The following is a 20227-nucleotide window of genomic DNA, read 5'->3' as shown; positions in this document are numbered from 1 at the left end:
CTATTTCCTGCCCGGCACTTCCGTGTTCAGATTTTCATCGCGTTAATGACAGTGTCGGGAAAACTGAAGGTTCCTTTCAGTTTTTAAATACTGCCTACTTTTCAGGAACGATTCTGGCCTTTTCTTACTCTCCATTTTCGGGCTGAGAGCTGTCCTGCGCCTGGGAGCACAAGCGCTAGGGTACTGGTGTTACTCTAAAAGCAACCCTTCGTTCTCACGCCGGAAGCTGCTGGTCTAGCAGTGAAAGAGGCACGGCGTGGTCTTCAGTTCGCAATGTCCACCAACAATATGTCCGACCCACGGAGACCCAACAAAGTGCTGAGGTGAGCAGTCCAGCAAGTCATGGCAAGGCATCTCTGGTTGTGGCCGTGGGTCCAGGCCAAGTTGTCAGCCCAGGTGGGACTTGATCGCTCCTGACCCTTGAACATGTCGCAGGTATAAGCCTCCGCCGAGCGAGTGCAACCCAGCTTTGGACGACCCGACGCCGGACTACATGAATCTCCTCGGCATGATCTTTAGCATGTGCGGCCTCATGCTTAAGGTGGGCGGGGTTGAATTTCCCTGGGTGTCGCTCCTCCAGAGAATGAGGCCTGGGGGCGGGTTCAGAAAGAGGCGAGTCCTCTGGCGGGTGCTGGAGGTTGGGATGGGGGCTGCGGTCTGCGGGGAGTGGAGCTTTGGTGCCGCCTCCAACAAAGGGGAAGTTGGGATTGAGGACGTAATTGGTAATTGAGCGGGTTTGAGGGTGGGCCTTACTTTGAGGCAGTTTGCAGACGACTATGGAAAAAGGGCAGGGTCCTTAGCATGTGGGAATGTGGTGGGGTCAGAGATACAACATACACACACCCACCCACCCACCCACCCCAGGGTCAGCAAGCAGCTCTGAAGGGTTGGTATTGAGGTACTTCCTGGGGACAAGGTCCAAGCTGCAGGTGGCTCCTATTTTCTGAGAATCTGGGTTGTGGTGGCTTCTTGACATACTTCTCATTGATCCAATGTCCCCACCCACCTTTCTTCAGCTGAAATGGTGTGCTTGGGTGGCCGTCTACTGTTCCTTTATCAGCTTTGCCAACTCCCGGAGCTCGGAGGACACCAAGCAGATGATGAGTAGCTTCATGTAAGGACCCTGAGCCAGGGGATGGGGTCCTATGCCTGCTCTGGAGCTGACACCTCTTTTCTGTCTCAGGCTCTCAATCTCTGCCGTGGTGATGTCCTATCTGCAGAATCCTCAGCCCATGACGCCCCCGTGGTGATGTCACCTAGAGGGCTTGGATCCTGGACTCCTGCCCACCTTCTGGCCTAGCCTTTGGCTGCTTCCAACCTACCCTTAGCTGCAGTCCTTCAACTTGCCTGAGTGTTGTCTCTGGTCTCTCAGCTTAATGGAGGGAAGTTGGCCCTTTCTTTGGGTCCTGCCTCTGCGTTGACAAAGGGGTAACCCACAGACTTCCCTTTTACCTTCCCTTCCCTGGCCACTGTTATGGGAAACCCTGTTCATGTTTCTAAAAGTATTCACTTGTTTTCTTGTTGAAACTGGTTGATATAAAATTTTCCACTCTGGCTGACTTGTATTACTTCTCTTTTGTTCCTGGGGTGCTCTGCCCAGCAAAGACTGGTCTGTGTGTCCTCCCCCCAACCCCCAGACTTTTTAAACGAGTTAACGTTCATATTTCATAAGTCTCATGTCTTAGGTTAGGTATCAGGGGCAAGACAGTTATTTCCACACTTGGGTGACTGTTGGCTTTGGTTTTCTTTTTTTGTTTGGTTATTTATTTATCAACTTGTTTATTTTGAGGTGCTGGACATGAACTTCATGGTGTTATACATTCTACACAGGTGCAGTACTCCAGAGCTATATTTGTGTGTTCTGTATAGCTCTGGCAGACCTGGTAATCATGTATCTGGGATGGCAATATCCCGTCCCAGCCTTCAAGCATACTACGATTACAGCTATATATCAACACACCAAACTCTGGCCTGGGCTTTTCTTACTAGAGCAACAGAATAATGAATAGACTATAGGGGTTGGAAAGGGTATGAAAGACTCAGGGTTCTCCCTCCAAGGCGCTTCCAGCTCACAGGAGGATCAGCCTCTGTTCAGACCCGGCTGAGTGCCTCTTCTCTGACATTTCCGTGGCGGTTTTTCCCAAGCCCCATAAGGCAGACCAGAACTGTTTTCGACCCCAGCTTCTAGCTACGCTAGGCCCAGGACCTCAGCCCTAAACAGAGTGTGGTACCCTAGAATCCCTTAGGAAACACTGAAGTCCACTGGAACGTTGAATCCTTTGCTCACACTCATACAAAAGCTTATCAAAGCCTTACAGCTAAGGTCTGCTGCCAAAAGAGCCCTGGGTGTAATGGGGGTGGGGCCAGACTCTAAATTCCTCAGTACCCAAGTCCACAGCTACAGCGCGTAGACGGCCTAGGCCCTGCCCCCTTCCGCGCCGATTGGCTAGTTCGGGTTCTGGGGGCGGAGCGTTCTCGGGGACTTAGCTGGTTTAGGGAAACCCGCGGAAGCGGCCTCTCCGCAACCATGGGCACCCCACGGCTGGCCTCTGGTGTCTGTGCTGGTGGCAGGAGTGTTGGTTGGGTCTGGATGAACTCCTGCACTCTAGGTTCGCCTGTCCTGCCTATTTTTTTTCTCTTTTGGTTGTTACTGGCCTCACCTGGCGCTTGGGCCGCGGGCTACGAGGTGAGCTGGGGTCCGAGGGAGGAAATCTATTTGGGCTGGAGTTGAACCAGAGGTGTGGGTGACAACGATTTATATGGTAACTGTGCTGATCTGGTGGTGTGATCTAAGTGCGTGCATTGGGTTTCTGAAAAGGTCTGGCGTGCGCCTGAGAACAGGGCTGCTCGTGATTGTATCCCCCTCCCTGCTTGGACTTTGCATGCACTTAATTGTGATTGGTTGGGCTAAGGATGAGCGCTACTTGAAAACAGGACTTCAAGCTTGAACGGGTTGTGCTTGCTATGGTTCCACTTGCATGAATTTGCTGTTTGGTGACAGTCCACTTCCCAAATCCCCATTTGACGCGGCTCTGTTGAAAAGCCAGCCTTGCAGATCTGACCACATCATGTGGAAGGGCTCCCCATCTTCACTTCCAGAGTAAGAAGAGTATGTGAGCTGGGCTGCTCATCCCCATTCATCTCCCTTCAGGTTGCCTGGAGTCCCAGGTTGCTCCCCAGCTTCTTTACTCCTTCCTTGTGCAAGTCACCTCTCTACACCATGCCTCACTGCACAACTAGAGTTAATATTGCACCACAACGCAGGACGCTTGCCTGCTGTCTGAATACCTAGCTAACCCCAGCTACTATTAAAGTTGTTACTCTGGAGGATGAAATCTGCTCTATGGGGTTTGTGCAAACTGGGACTTGTGTCTTTGAGCACAATACTTGGTGTGTCCTACTTGAGACAGCCTGGGGCAGATGATGATAGCTTTTGTTTGTTTGTTTGTTTTTTTGAAACAGGGTTTCTCTGTAGCTTTGGGTTCTGTCCTGGTAGCACTTGTAGACCTGGCCTCGAACTCCACAGACATCCGCTGGCCTCGAAGTGCTGGGATTAAAGGCGTGCGCCCCCAACCACCTAACTGAGTGTGTGACCTCTCTGTCACTTCAGAACCAAGACTGGTGTTTTACCGCCTCCTTGCCTGTTTTGTGACGGTGGAGGCCAAGCCTATAGTCTTGGACATGCTAGGCAAAGATTCTACTTCAGAGCCCCCAACCTGCCAGTCTCTCAACTCACAGTGAATGTGTATGTTTTGGCGTCTCTGTGCAGACCTGTCCCACAGTGAAGCCAGACATGCTCAACGTGCACCTGTTGCCTCATACACATGATGACGTAGGCTGGCTGAAGACAGTGGACCAGTACTATTATGGCAGTGAGTAGAGGGGGGGAGGGTGCCTGCTAACTTTTTCAGGGACGTGAACATTGGGGTGAGAACAATGAGTCATCTGGGCTCTTGTATCAAGGCATGTCTCCTAGTGGTCTCTCACTGTCTGACCTTCATGTCCACAGTCCTAAATGATATTCAGCATGCATCTGTTCAGTACATCCTAGACTCGGTAATCTCCTCTCTGCTGGAGGATCCCACCCGTCGCTTCATCTACGTGGAGATGGCTTTCTTTTCCCGTTGGTGGAAGGAGCAGACAAATGAAACGAAGGACAGCGTCCGGGACCTGGTGCGCCAGGGTGAGCCTGGCCAAAGGAGTGGAGGAGGAAGCCCAGCCCAGCTTGATTTCAGAGATGATTTATTTATTTATTACTATTATCTATTGGGACAGTATCTTATCACATAGCCCTTCCTGACCTGGAACTTGATTATGTACAGCAGGCTGGCCTTGAACTTGTGGAAATCCTCCTGCTTCCCTAGTGGAGTTTGTATCATTGCGTGTAACTGTATCTATAGTCCTACCTGCTTAGAATCCCCCTTCATGTGGAGACTTGTGTCCTGCAAAGCCCTGCCTCCAGTGGCTTCCCAGGAAGCCTGCCATGCAGATCTAAGCATACTGGCTTGGAAACTCCCCTCCTCTCCAGCTTCAGTAACAGTATGGTCAGTTTTCCTAGCGTCGTTCATGCTAGCCCTGCTAACACACACCCTTCTCTCGTTGTGCCCCTTGCACAGGGCGCCTGGAGTTTGTCAACGGCGGCTGGGTGATGAATGACGAAGCGGCTACCTACTATGGTGCTATTGTGGACCAGATGACACTTGGGCTACGCTTCCTGCAAGACACATTCGGTGTCAGTGGGCGTCCCCGTGTAGCCTGGCATATTGACCCTTTCGGCCACTCTCGAGAACAGGCCTCTCTGTTTGCCCAGGTGCCAGCTTCCCTATTTTCTTTCTGGACCTGCCCCTTAACTTTGACTCTTCCTTTAGCTGCTCAAACACCGCCCTTCCCTAACAGTTCCTGGGACTAGACCCTGACTTGCTGAGACCCCCAACTCCTGGGTGAATTTAACTCTAGGGAGTTGAGTTCAAGCCTTGGTCTATGTCCTAGGGCACCGCAGGTATAAACTCTTTGTCTCTCTTCAGCTGGTTTGGTCTCTTCCCTTGCCAGGCCCTTCCCGTACTAGAATTTGGACTTCACTAGCCTGCTAAGGTTGAAGCTCCTCTCTGAGCAGTGGCACTACCCTGCCTCAGAACCAGCTTCATGTCTGTGCTTACATATCCCCACTGTGGATTGTAGAGCATGGAAAAGCCTCCTTCTGGCTTTGACATAACCAGCGACATGGAAGGGGTTTTGTCTTTAGAGCTTCCTCTTTTTTGCTGACCCTTCTCAAGCTTAGAAGTACATAGGCTTTGTGTGACCCATGTCTGTAATATCAGTGCTTGGGAGGCTGGTGCAGGAGGCTGTGAGCTTGAGGTCAGCATGGCCTCGGACTGAGACCTTGTCTCAAAAAGAAAAAAAAAATCTAGCTATATTTTTCTTTAGTTTTATTACTTAAACGTATGGGTGTTTTGTTATGCCATGTATTATTTAATACATAAGTGTTCTGCCTGCATGTATGTCTGTGCACCATGTGTGTGCAGTGCCTATAGAGGAGGGTTGTAGGGTCTCCTGGAACTGGAACAATGGATGGTTGTGAGCCACCATATAGACGCTGGGTATTGAATCTGGAAGAGCAGATAGGGCTCTTAGCCACCGAGCCATCTTTCCAACCCCTCCCCCTGAAAACCCAGTTTTAGTTGTGCGTAGTTTTTGTGCTGTCTTTCCCAACTGGACGAGAAGCACCTGCACCCCTTCACTCCACCCCTTCTGCACTCCAGATGGGTTTTGATGGCTTCTTCCTTGGGCGCATTGACTATCAAGATAAAATTGTTCGGCAGAAGAAACTGAGGATGGAGGAGGTGTGGAGGGCCAGCGCCAGCTTGAAGCCCCCAGCTGCTGACCTCTTTACAGGTGAGAAGGTGGAAGGGTAGGGCAGTCACACAAGACCTCAAGCTCAGAAGGGTCCGGGTATGATTTTGTGATATGCTGTGATTATCTTAGAATTTTTAATGATTTTTGAGCTGGGCTCTATGTGTTCTTTTTGTACCAGCCCTTTCTAATTCAGAAGTCTATTCTGGGTGGGCCATGGCAGGCTCTGACCCTAGGGAAGGTCTGGAGTTTTGAGTCCAATTTGGTTTACAGGTGTGCTCCCCAATAATTACAACCCTCCGAAGGACCTGTGTTGGGATGTGCTGTGTGCAGACAAACCCATGGTGGAGGATCCCAAAAGCCCTGAGTTCAATGCAGTTACTTTGGTCAATTACTTCCTGAAGCTGGCCAATTCCCAGGTAACATGGATAGACCATGGTGCATAGCATGTAGGTCCAGAACCTCCAGGGGATTTCCCTTTGGGATTTATTCTTCATTAGACAGATAGACAAGGAGCTGGAGAAATAGCTCTGCCCTTCAGAGCACTTGCTGTTCAATCCCGGCACCCACATAATAAACTAGTCATCCTGACTGCAAACTCCTGTATGAGAGTTATCTGGAGTCCTAGCTCTAAGGAGTGTAAGGATAGGAGGATCACTGGAGCTTCCGAATTTCAGCCTAGCAAAGAAAATGTAAGTTCCAAGTTCAGGGAGAGACTCCGCCTTGAAGGCATAGGTAGAGAATGGTAAGGGGACCCCTGACACTCTTCTTATTTGTGCACGTGTGTAGAGGCAAATGCATGCCTCACAAACACGTGTAAATACACAGAAAATAGAGGCACATACTTATTTATACCCCTTATTTAAAAAAAAAAAGATGTGGGCCAGCTATGGTGGTGTACACCTTAATCCCAGCACTGGGGGTTGGCAGAGGCAATCAGATCTCTGGAAGCTCTGTCTCAAAACAAAAGAAGTAAACAAACAAAAGAAGTGGACCGGTGAGAAGGCTCAGTCGATAAAGGTGTTTGCTGTCCAAACACCTGAGTTCAGTTTCCAGAACCCACTTGGTGGAAGGAGAGCAGTGGCTCCTGGAAACTGTCCTCCAGCCTCCAAGCTTGTGCTGTAAGTACACACCATAGCATGCATTCCCTCCCCTCCCAAATAAACAGGAAGGAGGAGGAGAATGCATGAGAGTATGGTTTAGTTCCTTGGTGTGGGAAGTCCTTCTGTCTATGTGCTGCTTTTATTGGTTAATGAATAAAGAAACTGCCTTGGCCTGTGAGGGCAAAAGAACAGAGCTAGGTGGGGAAAATAGTGAATGCTGGGAGAAAGGAGGCGGGGTCAGAGAGAAGCCATGTAGCCCTGCTGGAGCCGGACAGAACTTTACCCGGTAAAGCCACAGCCACGTGGCGATACACAGATTACTAGAAATGGGTTAAATTCAGATGTAAGAGTTAAGCCAATAAGAAGCTAGAGCTAATGGGCCAAGCAGTGATTTAATTAATACAGTATCTGTGTGGTTATTTCGGGGCTAAGTGGCCAGGAACCAGCAAATGGCCTCCTCCTCCTCCTCCTCGAGTCCTTGTCACCTTGTCTGAGTAGCCAGCCCTAGAGTGCTTCAGCAGCAACTGGTTGTTTTTGTTCTTTATAGATAAGGTCTCACGTAGCCCATGCCGGCCTTGAACTGGCTATGTAGGAGAGGCTGGCTTTGAGCCACCATTTCCTGAGTCCTGAGAACATAGATGTCCACCACCATGCCTGATTTCTGCAGTGCTGGAGATCAAACCCAAGACGTGGTGCATGCCAGTCAAACACTCTGCTGACTGAGTCACATCCCCGCCCCTCACTCGTTATTTTTGTGCTTACCTCTGTTTCTATGTGCCATAGTCATTTTTTCTTAAGTGCACGATTATTATTTATTTATTTATTTTTTTGTATTGGGGATCCAATCGGGTTTTGAACATGCTAGGCTAGTACTCTCACATGGGACTACATCCCAAGGCCCCCACATGTACTTAGGGGTAGGTATAGGGATAGTCCAGGACACCCTGGCCTGATGATTGCCTTCTCATCTATAGCAACAGTATTACCGAACCAACCATACTGTGATGACCATGGGTTCAGACTTCCAGTATGAGAATGCCAACATGTGGTTCAAAAACATGGACAAGCTTATCCGCCTGGTCAACGAACAGGTCAGTGTGCCCCTGCGTGTGTCAATCAGCTTTCTATCAGTACAGTCAAATGCCTGAGATAAATGATAAAGGGAAGAGAGCCATGTATAGTGGTGCACCCCAGTACTGGGGACACTGAAGATTGCTTTGAGTTGGAGACCAGCCTGGGACACACACACACACACACACACGAGACCCTGTCTCAAAAACAAAATCATACACAAAACCAAAATAGAGAAACGTTATTTTTAGATTTTTCTTTGAGACAGGTTTTCCGGTGTAGCCGTAGCTGTCCTGGAATTCACTCTGTAGACCAGGCTGGCCTCAACTCACAGAGATCCCCCTGCCTCTGCCTCTTGGGTGTTGGGACTGAAGGCTTGTGCTACCACACCCAGCATAGTTTCAGTTTTCTAAAATTGTAAATTGTGTATTGCGTGTGTGTATGTATGTATGTGTGTGTGTGTGTGTGTGTGTGTGTGTGTGTAGGCGCACATGACCACGTTTGTTCTTGGAGGCCAGTGGAGGATGTTTAGTGTCCTGCTTTATTGGTTTCTGTCTCATTCCCCTGAGAACTGAACCTGAAGCTAGCGAGGCTGGCAGTCAACAACGCTGCACTGTCCTCTTGTCTGAGCCTCTGCAGTGCTGGAGTACAGGCTCATAGGTGCTAGTCTGAGTTTTTCATGTGTGTTCTGCAGATTGGACTCAGGCCGTTACACTTGTGTAGCAAGCATTCCTATCTGCTGAGTCATTTCCACAGCCACTTTAGGTTTTTTGAGATGAACTTTCCAATAGATTAGGTTGGCCTCAAACTCAATGTATAGCTGAGGATAACCGTGAATTCCTAATCTTCCTGCCTCTACTTCCCGAGTGCTGGGATTAAAGGTGCATGACTCTATGATCGGCCTCGTTATTTCTGCTGCCCTGCTCTGTTCCTAGATTTTTCCCTTTCTCTTCTACAAGCTCCTCTTCCTGTTCCCCCTGTTTCTCCTTTAAAAAAACGTTACTTATTCTGTGCGTATGGGTATTTTGTCTGCATATGTATCTGTGCACCATGCATATGTTTGGTACAGAGGCCAGAAGAGGGCATTGGATTCCCTGGAACTGGACTTTCAGATAATTGTAAGCTGACATGTGCTGTTGAGAGTTGAGTCTGGGTTTTCTGAAACAGCAACTGGTGGTCTTAACCACTGAGCCATTTCTGTCTCTGTTTGTTAAAAAACAGGATATCGCTATATATCTCTGGTTGGTCTTGAGATCACAGAGATCCATCTGTTTGTACCTCTTGAGTGTTGGAATTAAAGTCCTACTGCCATTGCTTCTTCCTCCTCCTCTTTTTCATTGTTGGGGATTCATGTGCGAGTTTCATACATACTTGGCAAGGCCTTCACGCTCCAGCTCTCTTCCAGTTTCTAAAGACCCTTGTGATTATTCTGGGTGTTCCAGATAATCTCTATTTTAAAGTCAGCTGGCTAGAAATTCCAATTCCATTAAAATTTTATAAAATATTATTTTATAGCCAGGTGTGTGGCACATCCTTTTAAACTGAGCAGAGGCCAGTGGGCCTGTGTTTGGTAGTCTGACAGTGCTGCAGAATGATAATTTCTACCCTATAGTGACATATTTAGTATTTATTTATTTATTTATTTATTTATTTATTTGAGACAGGCTCTCCTGTACCCCAGGCTGGCCTCTGCTTGCTTTGTAGCCAAGAATAACCTTGAACTTTTGCTAGGCCTGTACCTCTTGAGGTGTTCTGGGGGTTAAACTCGGTTTTGTGCAAGCTATGCAAGCCCCATACCAACTGGGCTACACATGCCCAATCTCTCCCTGTTTTAAATAATAAAGTTGGAATTATCTAGAAAGTTTTGTAAACCAGGTAGGTGCAGCTGCCCATGCTTGTAATCCCAGTTACCAGGGAGGCTGAGGCAGGAGGATCACTTGAACTCAAAAATTCTAGGCCAGCCAGGGCAGCTGGATAACACGGGGAGACTGCTTCAAACAAAACAAATAAAAAAGAAAAGGAAAAGTTGTGTAAAATTATAGAATTATCCCTGAAGTCCTTTTAAGAGTGACAGTGTTTGGTCTTGACCAAGACATACGTCCACATTTGACCACTGCTGTGTACTCAGAAAGGGTGACTAGGAGCTGGAGAGATGGCTCAGAGGCTGAGCATGGGCTGCCCTTCCAGAGGACCCACGTGGTGGCTCACAGCCATCTGTAATTCCAGTTCCAGGGGTTCTGCCACCCTTTTCTGACCATGGGCACCAGGAGTGCAGGGGGTGCATGGACACACATGCATGCAAAATGTTAAATATAAACATTAAATAAAGAAATAAACCTTAGAAAGAACAACAACAAAAAATGTCGAGGACTTCACCTATTGGACGCCTGTGGGCCCCGGGAAGGTGTGGATCCCGAGGCTCACACATGCCTTCCCCCAGCAGCAGGCAAATGGAAGCCGGGTCCACGTTCTCTACTCCACCCCTTCGTGTTACCTCTGGGAGCTGAACAAGGCCAATCTAACCTGGTATTTGGGGCAGGGGACTGGGGAGCTTTGGGTGGGGTTGGCCTGCTCTGTGGGCTGATTGCTCTAAATTCCCCTGTGTAGGTCTGTGAAGGAGGACGACTTCTTTCCTTATGCCGACGGTCCCCACATGTTCTGGACGGGCTATTTTTCTAGCAGGCCGGCCCTCAAACGCTACGAGCGCCTCAGCTACAACTTCCTGCAGGTGAGTGAGCGTGTGGGGAGCCAGGAGGCCCAGGGGAGCTGGGGCCTAACATACCTCTTTCTCCTCAGGTGTGCAACCAGCTGGAGGCACTGGCCGGTCTGGCAGCCAACTTGGGATCCTATGGCACAGGAGACAGTGCACCCCTTAGTGAGTGTCTGTTGACTATGGGGTTGAATGGGGTGGGAGGGAGAAGGATTGAGGCCAGAAACCAAAACCATCCCTAGGGCACACTTTACTTTTCGTTGGTCCTGGGGATCGAACCCTGGATATCTTTTTTTTTCATATTTATTTATTATGTATACAATATTCTGTTTGCATGTATGCCTGAAGGTCAGAAGAGGGCACCAGACCTCATTACAGATGGTTGTGGTTGCTGGGAATTGAACTCAGGACCTTTGGAAGAGCAGGCAATGCTCTTAACCGCTGAGCCATCTCTCCAGCCCCAACCCTGGATATCTTCAATGCTAGGCAGCATTCAAATGTGCACTGAGTTACATCCCTAGACTTTGAGATTCTTTCTTTTAAATTTATTTATTTTTATGTGTGTGAGTGTTTTGTATGTATATTAGTGTACCACAAGCATATCTGGTGACTTTGGAGGCCAAAGGGCCTAGAGTTAAAGTTCTAGACAGCTTCTATAGACTTACAGATGCATGTGATATCAGGAGTCAAACACTGATCCTTTGAAAGGTCAGCCAGTGCTCTTAGCCCGTGGGCCATCAATGGCTCCAGCCTTCCAGAGCCATTCTTAATTGCCTAAGAACCCTGTTATCCCACACCCGACCCTTTGTGTGTGCTTACTTGGTGGTGGGGCTCAGAGTTCTGTGGGAGATGGTATCTGATCCTTATTCTGTTGGCAGACGAGGCAATGGCGGTGCTCCAGCACCACGACGCGGTCACTGGTACCGCACGGCAGAATGTTGCAGATGACTATGCACGGCAGCTGGCAGCAGGCTGGGGACCCTGTGAGGTGTGAGGGGCAGAACCATGAAGAAACTAGGAAGGGGCGTGGTCCAGTGTTGTGGGTGGGGCCCCAAAGTACTGTTAGGGGCGGGGCTTGGGGAGAGAATGAAGAGGTGCCCATTCTTGGGAGAGAAGGTGTGGAGCTTACAGGAAATGGGGCAGGGTCTAGGTCAGAGAGACTGGGCCTTGGTGGGGGCACGGCCAGGCTTCCTGGGATACACACCTTTGGTTCGTGTCTTTTGGTGATCCTCACCAGGTTCTGGTGAGCAATGCTCTGTCGCAGCTCAGCTACTACAAACAGAACTTCTCATTCTGCCGAGAACTCAACATCAGCATCTGCCCAGTCAGCCAGAATTCAGAGCACGTGAGTAGGGGCTGGGAGGCAGACGAGACAGAACCCCAGAAGGTGAAGCCTGCAGTGACGGGATCGAGTGGTTGCTTAATTTCTTTTTGGAAGGCCATTCTGGGTTCAGGGACGCTGGGACGGGATAGTTCATCACAGGGGCATGGCTTGTCCTGGAAGGGAGGATGGGTTTGGCGGCCTGCTGTGACTTTGTCCTTCCTGCCGTAGTTCCAGGTAACTGTTTACAACCCCCTGGGCCGGAAGGTGAATCACACGGTCCGGCTGCCGGTCGGCCAAGGCATCTTCTTTGTGAAGGACCCCGATGGAAAGGCTGTAGTCAATGATGTGAGCCTGCCCAATGTCCCTTCCCTTCCCCAGCCCATCCCCCACATCTTGTGGATATCCCCATGAGCGTCTTTCTCTTCTTGTGTCTCCCACCTCTGTCCCTTACGACATCAGGAACATCGCCCTTCCGTAAGTGACAGCCCTTCTAGATGTCATACTTGGATTTCCCCTTCCTTCCTTCCTTAGTTCTAACCCCCTCCTCTTTCTTCCTTCTGACAGGCTTTCACTGTGTAGCCCAGGCTAGCCTCCAACTTGTGGTCTTCCTGCCTTAACCTCCTGAGTGTTAGGATTGCAGATGCAGGTGGCCTCACTGTTTCCCCAGAAGATTCTCTGTTTATGGTCAGCCTCTTCACCCCAGGAGGCTCCTTTCCTGAACCTCTTAACCCCTGTCCCATCTCTTGCTCTGTGTCCTCTTTTCTCACAGACCCCCTAGTTTCTCTCTGTATACCTTCCCCTTCCTCCCCTTCTCCCTCTCCTTCCTATTTCTTCTTCCTTGAACTAGGTATGGATGTGCTAGGCAAATGTCTTCTTCCTCACCTTGCCACACCTAGGTTTCTCCTTCCCCATTCCTTACCCTCTGAGGGTGACACTTGCACCCATGCCTGTCTTCTTGACTCTTGACCAGCATCCTCTTTCATTCAAGGTGGTGATGCTCCCCAGCTCCTTTGGTAAGAAGGACCAGTGGGAGTTGCTGTTCTCAGCCTCAGTGCCTGCCCTGGGTTTCAGCATCTACACTGTGGACAAGGTGTCAGACCGTAACAGCCTTCAGGCCATCTCCAGGAAACACAGGTCCCATGACAAGTCCCAAGTCTTGGCCATTGAAAATGAGGTGAGAAGACTCTCCTTGAATCCCCTTCCTTGCCTATGTAACATTTTCCCCCCAAGACAGGGTTTCTGTATAGCTTTGGAATCTGTCCTGGAACTTGCTCTATAGATCCGGCTGGCCTCAGACTCACAGACATCCGCCTGCCTCTGCCTCCTGAGTGCTGGGATTAAAGGTGTGCGCCACTACCACCTGGCCAGCCTCAGTGATAAATTTCAAGTATTATAAACGGATTGGATTCTGGATCAGTGGGTTTCTGGTTCTTGGTTCTCACTCATCTCACTGTGTGTTCTTCAGTGAGGAGGGTCACCTTGGAGCCTCAGTTTCCTTTCTGGAGCATTATATAAATCTAGTGTGACCATGAGGTTGATAGAGCTATGTCAGGGCCCATGTCAAGTAGCTGTTGATGGGAAAAGGAAGGCTTCTTTGATAAGGAGACAGTTGAAGGCTCGAATTGGACTTCAGTGATAGATACTTGGTTAGTGTCTGTGAGGCCCTGGGCTCCACCCCCAGTACCTCAGAAACAGATAAAGGAGGGGTTAGTGTCTTAGTTAGGGTTTTCCCTGTTGTGATGAAACACATGACCAAAACAAGCTGGGAGGAAGGGGTTCAGGGTTCATTTTGCTTACACTTCCAGGAAACAGTCCATCACTGAAGGAAATCAGGGCAGGAACTCAAGCATGGCAGGAACCTGGAGGCAGGAGCTGATGCAGAGGCCATGAAAGAGTGCTGCTTACTGGCTTGCTCTTCATGGCTTGCTCAGTCTGCTGTCTTATAGAACCCAGGAGCACCAGCCCAGGGGTGTCTCCACCTACAGTGGGCTGGGTCTTGTCCCATCAATCACTAATTTAGAAAATGTTCTACAAGCTTGCCTATAACCTTTCTATTATATAGAGGCATTTCATCAGTTGAGGTTCCCTCCTCTTTGATGACTCTAACTCTGTCAAACTGACATAAAATGACCCAGCACAGCTGGAGAAATGGCTCAGCAGGGTAAGAGCTTGCACTGCTCTTGCAAAGAAAACAAGTTTGTTTCCCAGTGCCCAAGTCGAGCAGCTCATAATCAACTGCCTGTGACGCCAGGTCTAGGGGGACATAATGCCTCTGACCCTGCAGACACATACCTACCCCCCATATACATAATTTAAAAAAAATAAAAATTAATCTTAAAAGAAATCCTGACCAGGTAGAGTGTTGTGTGCCCTTAATCCCAGCACTTGAGAGGGAGAAGCAGGTGGATCTCAGAGTTCAAGGTCAGCCTGGTCTTCAGAGTGAGTTCTAGGACAGCCAGAGCTACATAGTGTCTCAAAAACCATAAACAAAAGAACCAAAACCAAAACAAAAAACCACCACCAACAAAAACCAACAACCCCCCCCCCAAAAAAAAAAAAATCCAGGTAAGTGAAAGAAAGAGAAGCAGTCTGTCCTGAGACCTGGCATATTTGCTTTGTGGGCTCCTTCTTTCATAAAATATATTAAAACTGTATCAGGATGATGTGGACGTCAGTGTGGTACGTGTGTTTATAGCCCTGATGCTTTGTGAGCACGGTTAGGATTGGTGGGGCTTCTTGGCCAGACAGTGTTGTTGAGTTGGTGAACTCCAGGCTCAGTGAGAAACTCTGTCTCAAAAAGCGAGGCCCACATCCTGGTCTGCAGTGAGTTCAGGCTCGCCAGAGGCACATGGTGCAAACCCGCTCAAAAAATAAACATAAAAGGGGCTGGAGAGATGGCTCAGTGGTAGAATGCTCTGGCTTTTCTTCCAGAGGACCCAGGTTCATTTCCCAGTACCCACATGGCAGCTCACAACTGCCTGTGACTCCTGTTCCAGGAGATCTAACACCCTTATAGACATACATGTAGGTAAAACACCAGTGCACATAAAATAAAAGTAAATCATTAAAAAAAGATTAAAAAAATAAAAAATTATGGTAGAACCATTGACACCCAGCCATCTCCAGCCCCTGGCTTCCATATGCATTACATGAATGTACACACACAAACATGTTTACATGCAGGTATACCACATGCATCATGTGAATGTACACACAAAAACATGTATACATGGAGATATACCACATGTACCATGTGAATGCACACACACAAACGTACACATGCAGACATACCATATTCATCACGTGAATATACACACACAAACATGTACACACGCAGACATACCACACGTATCACATGATACACAAACATGTACACATGTAGACATCACATGCACCACTGAATGTACACACACAAGTATGTACATATGCAGACATACCACATGCATCACATGAATGTACACAGAAACATGTACACATGCAGATATACCACACAAAATGTTTTATGATATTTCTGTAAAGATTAGCAATACCCATGCAAGTCTCATTATGACATGCTCATTGTTACTATTCAACTTTTCTTTAGATTTTTAAAGGAAATGAAATATTCTTCAATTTTTTTGGGACAGGTTTTCATAGAGCTCAGAGTGACCTTGAACTTGATATGTAGCTCAAAATGACATTGAACTCCTAATCATCCTGCCTCTACCTCCTGAGGGCTGGATTAGAGGCATGTAGTACTGAGGGCTTTATACATACCAAGGAAACACTCTGCCAAACGAGATATGATCACTATTACAGCAGGAAAAATACCTCTGTGGGGCCCTGGAAGCGTATGGGTCTGGCTTTCAGCTCCCGGGTCAGTTGATTGATCTGGCTCTGAAGCAGATGAGGACTGGGGTCAATTTAGGGTATCGTAGTTAGCTCTGCTGCTGTGGATAAGTAAGTATAGAAGTGAGGGTTTCTGCAAAGGACTGAGTTAGCCCTGGAGGGCCATGCCAGAGGCCGATGCTGACAGAGCAGGGGTTGTGGACGTGTTTGCTTGCTGGATCAGGTGCAGCAATGCGTGAGATAGTAGAAAGCAGTTCACTGCTGCGGGGACGCTTGCTTACACGCGTTCTCCATTTTCCCACCCAGTACATCCGTGCTACATTTGACTCCAACACAGGGTTACTGATGAAGATTGACAACGTGGAGCAGAAGCTCTCACTCCCTGTGAGCCAAGGCTTCTTTTGGTGAGGAAGGGCTGCTCTGTTAGGGTGGCTGCAGGGCTGAGGCCCCTCCCTGACGCTCATTTGCTCTGGGCCCAGGTACAATGCCAGCACCGGGGATGAGAAGAGTACTCAGGCCTCTGGCGCCTACATCTTCAGACCCACCCATCTCGAGCCGCTGCCTGTGAGCCGCTGGGCTAAGGTCCGCCTGGTGAAGGTCTGTAGCCAGAAATCAGGAGTGGGTTTGGAAGGGTAGGGGTGGGAACGTGGAATCTGGGAACAGGATGTGCCACATGTGGGGTGGGGTAGGAACTAGTTCATCTTTATTTTATTATTATTTTAACTATTTATTTGTGTGTGTGTGCGCGCATGCGCACGCACACGTGTGTTTTGGTGTGCATATGTGTGGAAATTAGAGGACAATTTGTGGGAGTCTCCCACATGGATCCCTAGGAGAGAATACAGGTCATCAGACTTGGCAGCAAGCACCTTTACCCACTGAACCATTGCTCTGCTCCCCAAGGAAGGTTTTACTGTGTAGCCCAGCCTGGCCTCAAAGCTCTCGACATTGCCTCAGCCTCTAGAGTGCTGGGACTGCAGGCTTTTCTTCTCCTGTATATATGGAGTAAGACTCAGGCTCCCTCTGCTGACAGAGAAAACCTGCTGGTATAACCGTCTCTGTCAACATGTTCACATCCATTCCTCACTTTGGAAATTGGAGGCGAAGGTGTTGTCAAAGTATAATTGCTTAGAGTCCACCAAGGTCTAAGAAATGAGCTTATGTCTTGGAAATGTAATTCAGATGACTTGCATATGAGGAAGGCCCGAGTTCTGTCTTTACACCACACACCACCACAGGGAGGGGTGTAATAGCAGCACTGGTGACTGAGGCAGGAGTATCTCAGGTTCAAGGCCAGGCCAGCCTGGGCTATGTAGTGGGTCTCTCTCTCTCTCTCTCTCTCTCTCTCTCTCTCTCTCTCTCTCTCACACACACACACACACACACACACACACACACCCCACGCATGCACACAGGCACAGAAATAGCAACAAAAACATGTGGATATGTATTTGATAATTCACTCTTAATTTCCTTGAAGAAGCAGTGAGAACACCATTCTCAGTCTGTGAAGTGGGTGTTAGTGGGATCCTTTTCGGGATTCTTGGCATTTTTCAATGTGGCTGACTCCAGCCTTCCTGTGTGCCTGTAGACAGCCCTGGTGCAGGAGGTACACCAGAATTTTTCAGCCTGGTGTTCTCAAGTGGTTCGTCTGTACCCAGGACAGCGTCACTTGGAGCTGGAGTGGACGGTGGGACCAATCCCAGTGGAGTAAGTGGCACACTTCCTGGAGTGGGGAGCAGGCACAGTGGTGTTTGGGAGACTCACAAGGGTACTTTTCCACTGAGCACAGGGAACACTGGGGAAAAGAGGTCATCAGCCGCTTTGACACTCCAATGAGAACGAACGGAGAATTCTACACCGACAGCAATGGCAGGGAGATCCTGAAGAGGAGGTGGGACAAGGGTACCATGGGGAGTCTGTGGTGTGTTGAATTTCAGGGTCATGGGGATTTGGTGATGATATGAGTGTGGAGGGACCCACAAATCTGACCACATAACACCTCTTCCCAGGCGTGACCGTCGACCCACTTGGAGATTAAGTCAGACTGAACCCGTGGCTGGGAATTACTATCCTGTCAACACTCGGATCTACATCACGGTACCTGCCCTGCCACTGCCTCAGACTGGAAGCACCTCCCAGTTACCTGGGGCAGGGTGGGCTCCCAGCACGGACCCGCATTCTCAGTCACCCTTCTACCTAGGATGGGCACATGCAGCTGGCTGTGGTGACGGACCGCTCCCAGGGGGGCAGCAGTCTGAAGGATGGCTCACTAGAGCTCATGGTGAGAGGGGAGCCCCACCCATGCTGGGTTTCTCCAGTAAGGCCCACCCAGACCCAGCCAAACTTGGAGGCTGTTGTTGATACCCACATCTTGCCTGTGGCCTTGGTTCCATCCTTTTCCCTTTCTTCCCTTTCTTGTGCTGGGATTCCAGGTCTGCATCACCATGCCTGGCTTTGGAATTATATACCTATATTCCCCTTTTCCTCCTCCTGTCCAGTTCCTCTTGAGGCCTTGACTTGTCCTGTGACGATCCCCTTGTTAGACACTTGCCTTTCTTTGTCCTGGGCTCCTGTTAGTCGGGCCTCACTTCTGCTGGGGTCCCCTACCAGTCCCTGACCTTACTCTTCATTGTTTACTCTGGCTCTAGTTTCTTTTGGAATTCCTGAAAGCCTGTGCCCGATTCCTGAACCCGGATTACTTGCTAGTTCCTCACTCTTTCCTGGCTGCTCCTCCCAGGTGCACCGACGGCTGCTGGAGGATGATGCCCGCGGAGTGGGGGAGCCCCTGATGGAGTCAGGGGCTGGGAGCACGGTGCGAGGGCGCCACTTTCTGCTTTTGAGTTCTGTTAGTGATGCAGCTGCAAGGCATCGACTGCTGGCGGAGGAGGTGGTCCTGGCCCCTCAGGTGGTGCTGGCTCAGGGTGGTAGCAGTCTATATTACGCCCGGGTGGCACCAAGGACGCAGGTGAGGGACGGCGAGTCGGGCAGAAAGGGAGAACCCGAATGACACCTTCCGAGTCCCTCTTTTCAGGACTGAGTTTATCCTCAGTTTAAGTCTTTCCCCTTAGGAATGAGTTCCACCCTGTTGTAAGCAACATGCTTCAGTATCGAGTCCATCCTCATCAATGCCCCTTCCCCTTCAGCTTCATTTCTTGCAAGTCAGTGCGATTGCCAGCCAGGCTCTGGCTACTTAGACTTAGCTTTTCTTTCCGCAGTACTCTGGACTTCGCAGGGAACTACCTCCCCAGGTGCATCTGCTTACACTGGCCCGCTGGGGACCAAAGATGGTGCTGCTGCGTTTGGAGCACCAGTTCGCTGTGACAGAAGATTCCGGCCGCAACCTGAGCACCTCTGTAACCTTGAACTTACAGGTAAGGAGGGTTAAGCTGAGAAAGAGACGGGCAAAAGCTGGGCTTTGCGGCTCAGCTGGATCCATCCATTCCCTGCAGAACCTGTTCCGGGTCTTCACGATCACACGCCTGCAGGAGACCACCCTGGCTGCCAATCAGCCCCTGTCCAAGGCTTCCAGGCTGAAGTGGATAACAAATACTGGTGAAGACCTGGCAGGAATCCTGCCTGTTACTGGCAGTTGAGGGTGGAGTGTGAGGATTGTTGGCTAGGAGCCAGTGTAGACCCTGCGGACAGGAGCTTAAGAGTGAGCGGTGGGCCCAGCCAACCAGCAATGCACCGGAGTTTGGGACCATGGAATTTTGACCCGAGGCTGTGTTGATCTCCATCAGTGTCGAGTTCTGGAGTGGTGTCTGTCACCTATGGGATATGAGTAAATGGCTAGGAGTTAGAGAGGGGGTTTGGGGAATCTTGAGGTGTGTTCAGGCATAGGGAAGTGGTTTAAAGGTCTGGATGTGAGGCCCTGAGACAGAGTTGAGAGGTGGGTGTGCATGGCTGTGTCCGGGCCTCATTCTCTTCTGCCGATCAACAGGTCCCATCTCCTATCCTCCTCCCTCCGACGTGGACCCTACCTCAGTCACACTGCAGCCTATGGAAATACGAACCTTCGTGGCTACCGTTCAATGACAAGAAGTCAGCCTGACCTGCTGGGAGGAGGGGCAGACCTCTCTCTCCTTCTTTTGCTGTGACCACAAAAATCATTAAAAGGCTACTAAGGCTCAGGTCGCCCAGTGGCTGCGTTATTTTTGAGGCGGGGACATGAGTGAGATCCAGGGAGGCGACTGGTCCTAACTCAGTCCTGAGCCCGGGCCCTCTCTGGAGGTTACCTCCCCACTGGGCGCCACACAGCATGTCTTGCCCTCCCCTCGCTCATGGTTTCCTCCCACTTGGATCCTGCGTCCACGCAGGCCCTCACCCAGCTGTCTCAAC

The 20227-nt window shown here is 49.7% G+C and overlaps 2 protein-coding genes across 2 annotated transcripts; both read left to right on the top strand.

The window, feature by feature from the left end:
• Nucleotides 1-23: 23 nt before the first annotated feature.
• Wdr83os (WD repeat domain 83 opposite strand) lies at nt 24-1554 on the top strand. Its single transcript, XM_038312306.2, has 4 exons — nt 24-323; nt 436-541; nt 1017-1114; nt 1184-1554. The coding sequence occupies exons 1-4, from the start codon at nt 274-276 to the stop codon at nt 1248-1250; spliced, it is 321 nt and encodes a 106-aa protein (XP_038168234.1). The 5' UTR covers nt 24-273; the 3' UTR covers nt 1251-1554.
• Nucleotides 1555-2467: 913 nt separating this feature from the next.
• Man2b1 (mannosidase alpha class 2B member 1) lies at nt 2468-20019 on the top strand. Its single transcript, XM_038313251.2, has 24 exons — nt 2468-2686; nt 3770-3872; nt 4010-4183; nt 4617-4810; nt 5760-5892; nt 6124-6269; nt 7928-8044; nt 10468-10550; nt 10632-10752; nt 10821-10899; nt 11613-11722; nt 11972-12079; nt 12287-12403; nt 13047-13232; nt 16193-16290; nt 16366-16483; nt 17478-17596; nt 17679-17780; nt 17899-17986; nt 18090-18170; nt 18627-18854; nt 19105-19260; nt 19339-19441; nt 19830-20019. Exons 1-24 carry the CDS (start codon nt 2528-2530, stop codon nt 19922-19924), a joined length of 3018 nt encoding a protein of 1005 aa, XP_038169179.1. The 5' UTR covers nt 2468-2527; the 3' UTR covers nt 19925-20019.
• The last annotated feature ends 208 nt before the right edge of the window (nt 20020-20227 follow it).

Source organism: Arvicola amphibius, chromosome 15 (assembly GCF_903992535.2).
Source record: "Arvicola amphibius chromosome 15, mArvAmp1.2, whole genome shotgun sequence".
NCBI classification, from domain to species: domain Eukaryota; kingdom Metazoa; phylum Chordata; class Mammalia; order Rodentia; family Cricetidae; genus Arvicola; species Arvicola amphibius.
The sequence above is the reverse complement of the archived record's forward strand: the minus strand, read 5'-3'. Positions and strand labels throughout refer to the sequence as shown.

Coding starts and splice junctions, on each gene's coding strand:
- Wdr83os (XM_038312306.2), top strand. CDS start 274: ATGTCCACCAACAATATGTCCGACCCACGGAGACCCAACAAAGTGCTG. Junction 542..1,016: donor TGTGCGGCCTCATGCTTAAG/GTGGGCGGGGTT, acceptor ACCTTTCTTCAG/CTGAAATGGTGTGCTTGGGT. Junction 1,115..1,183: donor CAGATGATGAGTAGCTTCAT/GTAAGGACCCTG, acceptor TTTCTGTCTCAG/GCTCTCAATCTCTGCCGTGG.
- Man2b1 (XM_038313251.2), top strand. CDS start 2,528: ATGGGCACCCCACGGCTGGCCTCTGGTGTCTGTGCTGGTGGCAGGAGT. Junction 4,811..5,759: donor AGGCCTCTCTGTTTGCCCAG/GTGCCAGCTTCC, acceptor TCTGCACTCCAG/ATGGGTTTTGATGGCTTCTT. Junction 5,893..6,123: donor AGCTGCTGACCTCTTTACAG/GTGAGAAGGTGG, acceptor TTTGGTTTACAG/GTGTGCTCCCCAATAATTAC.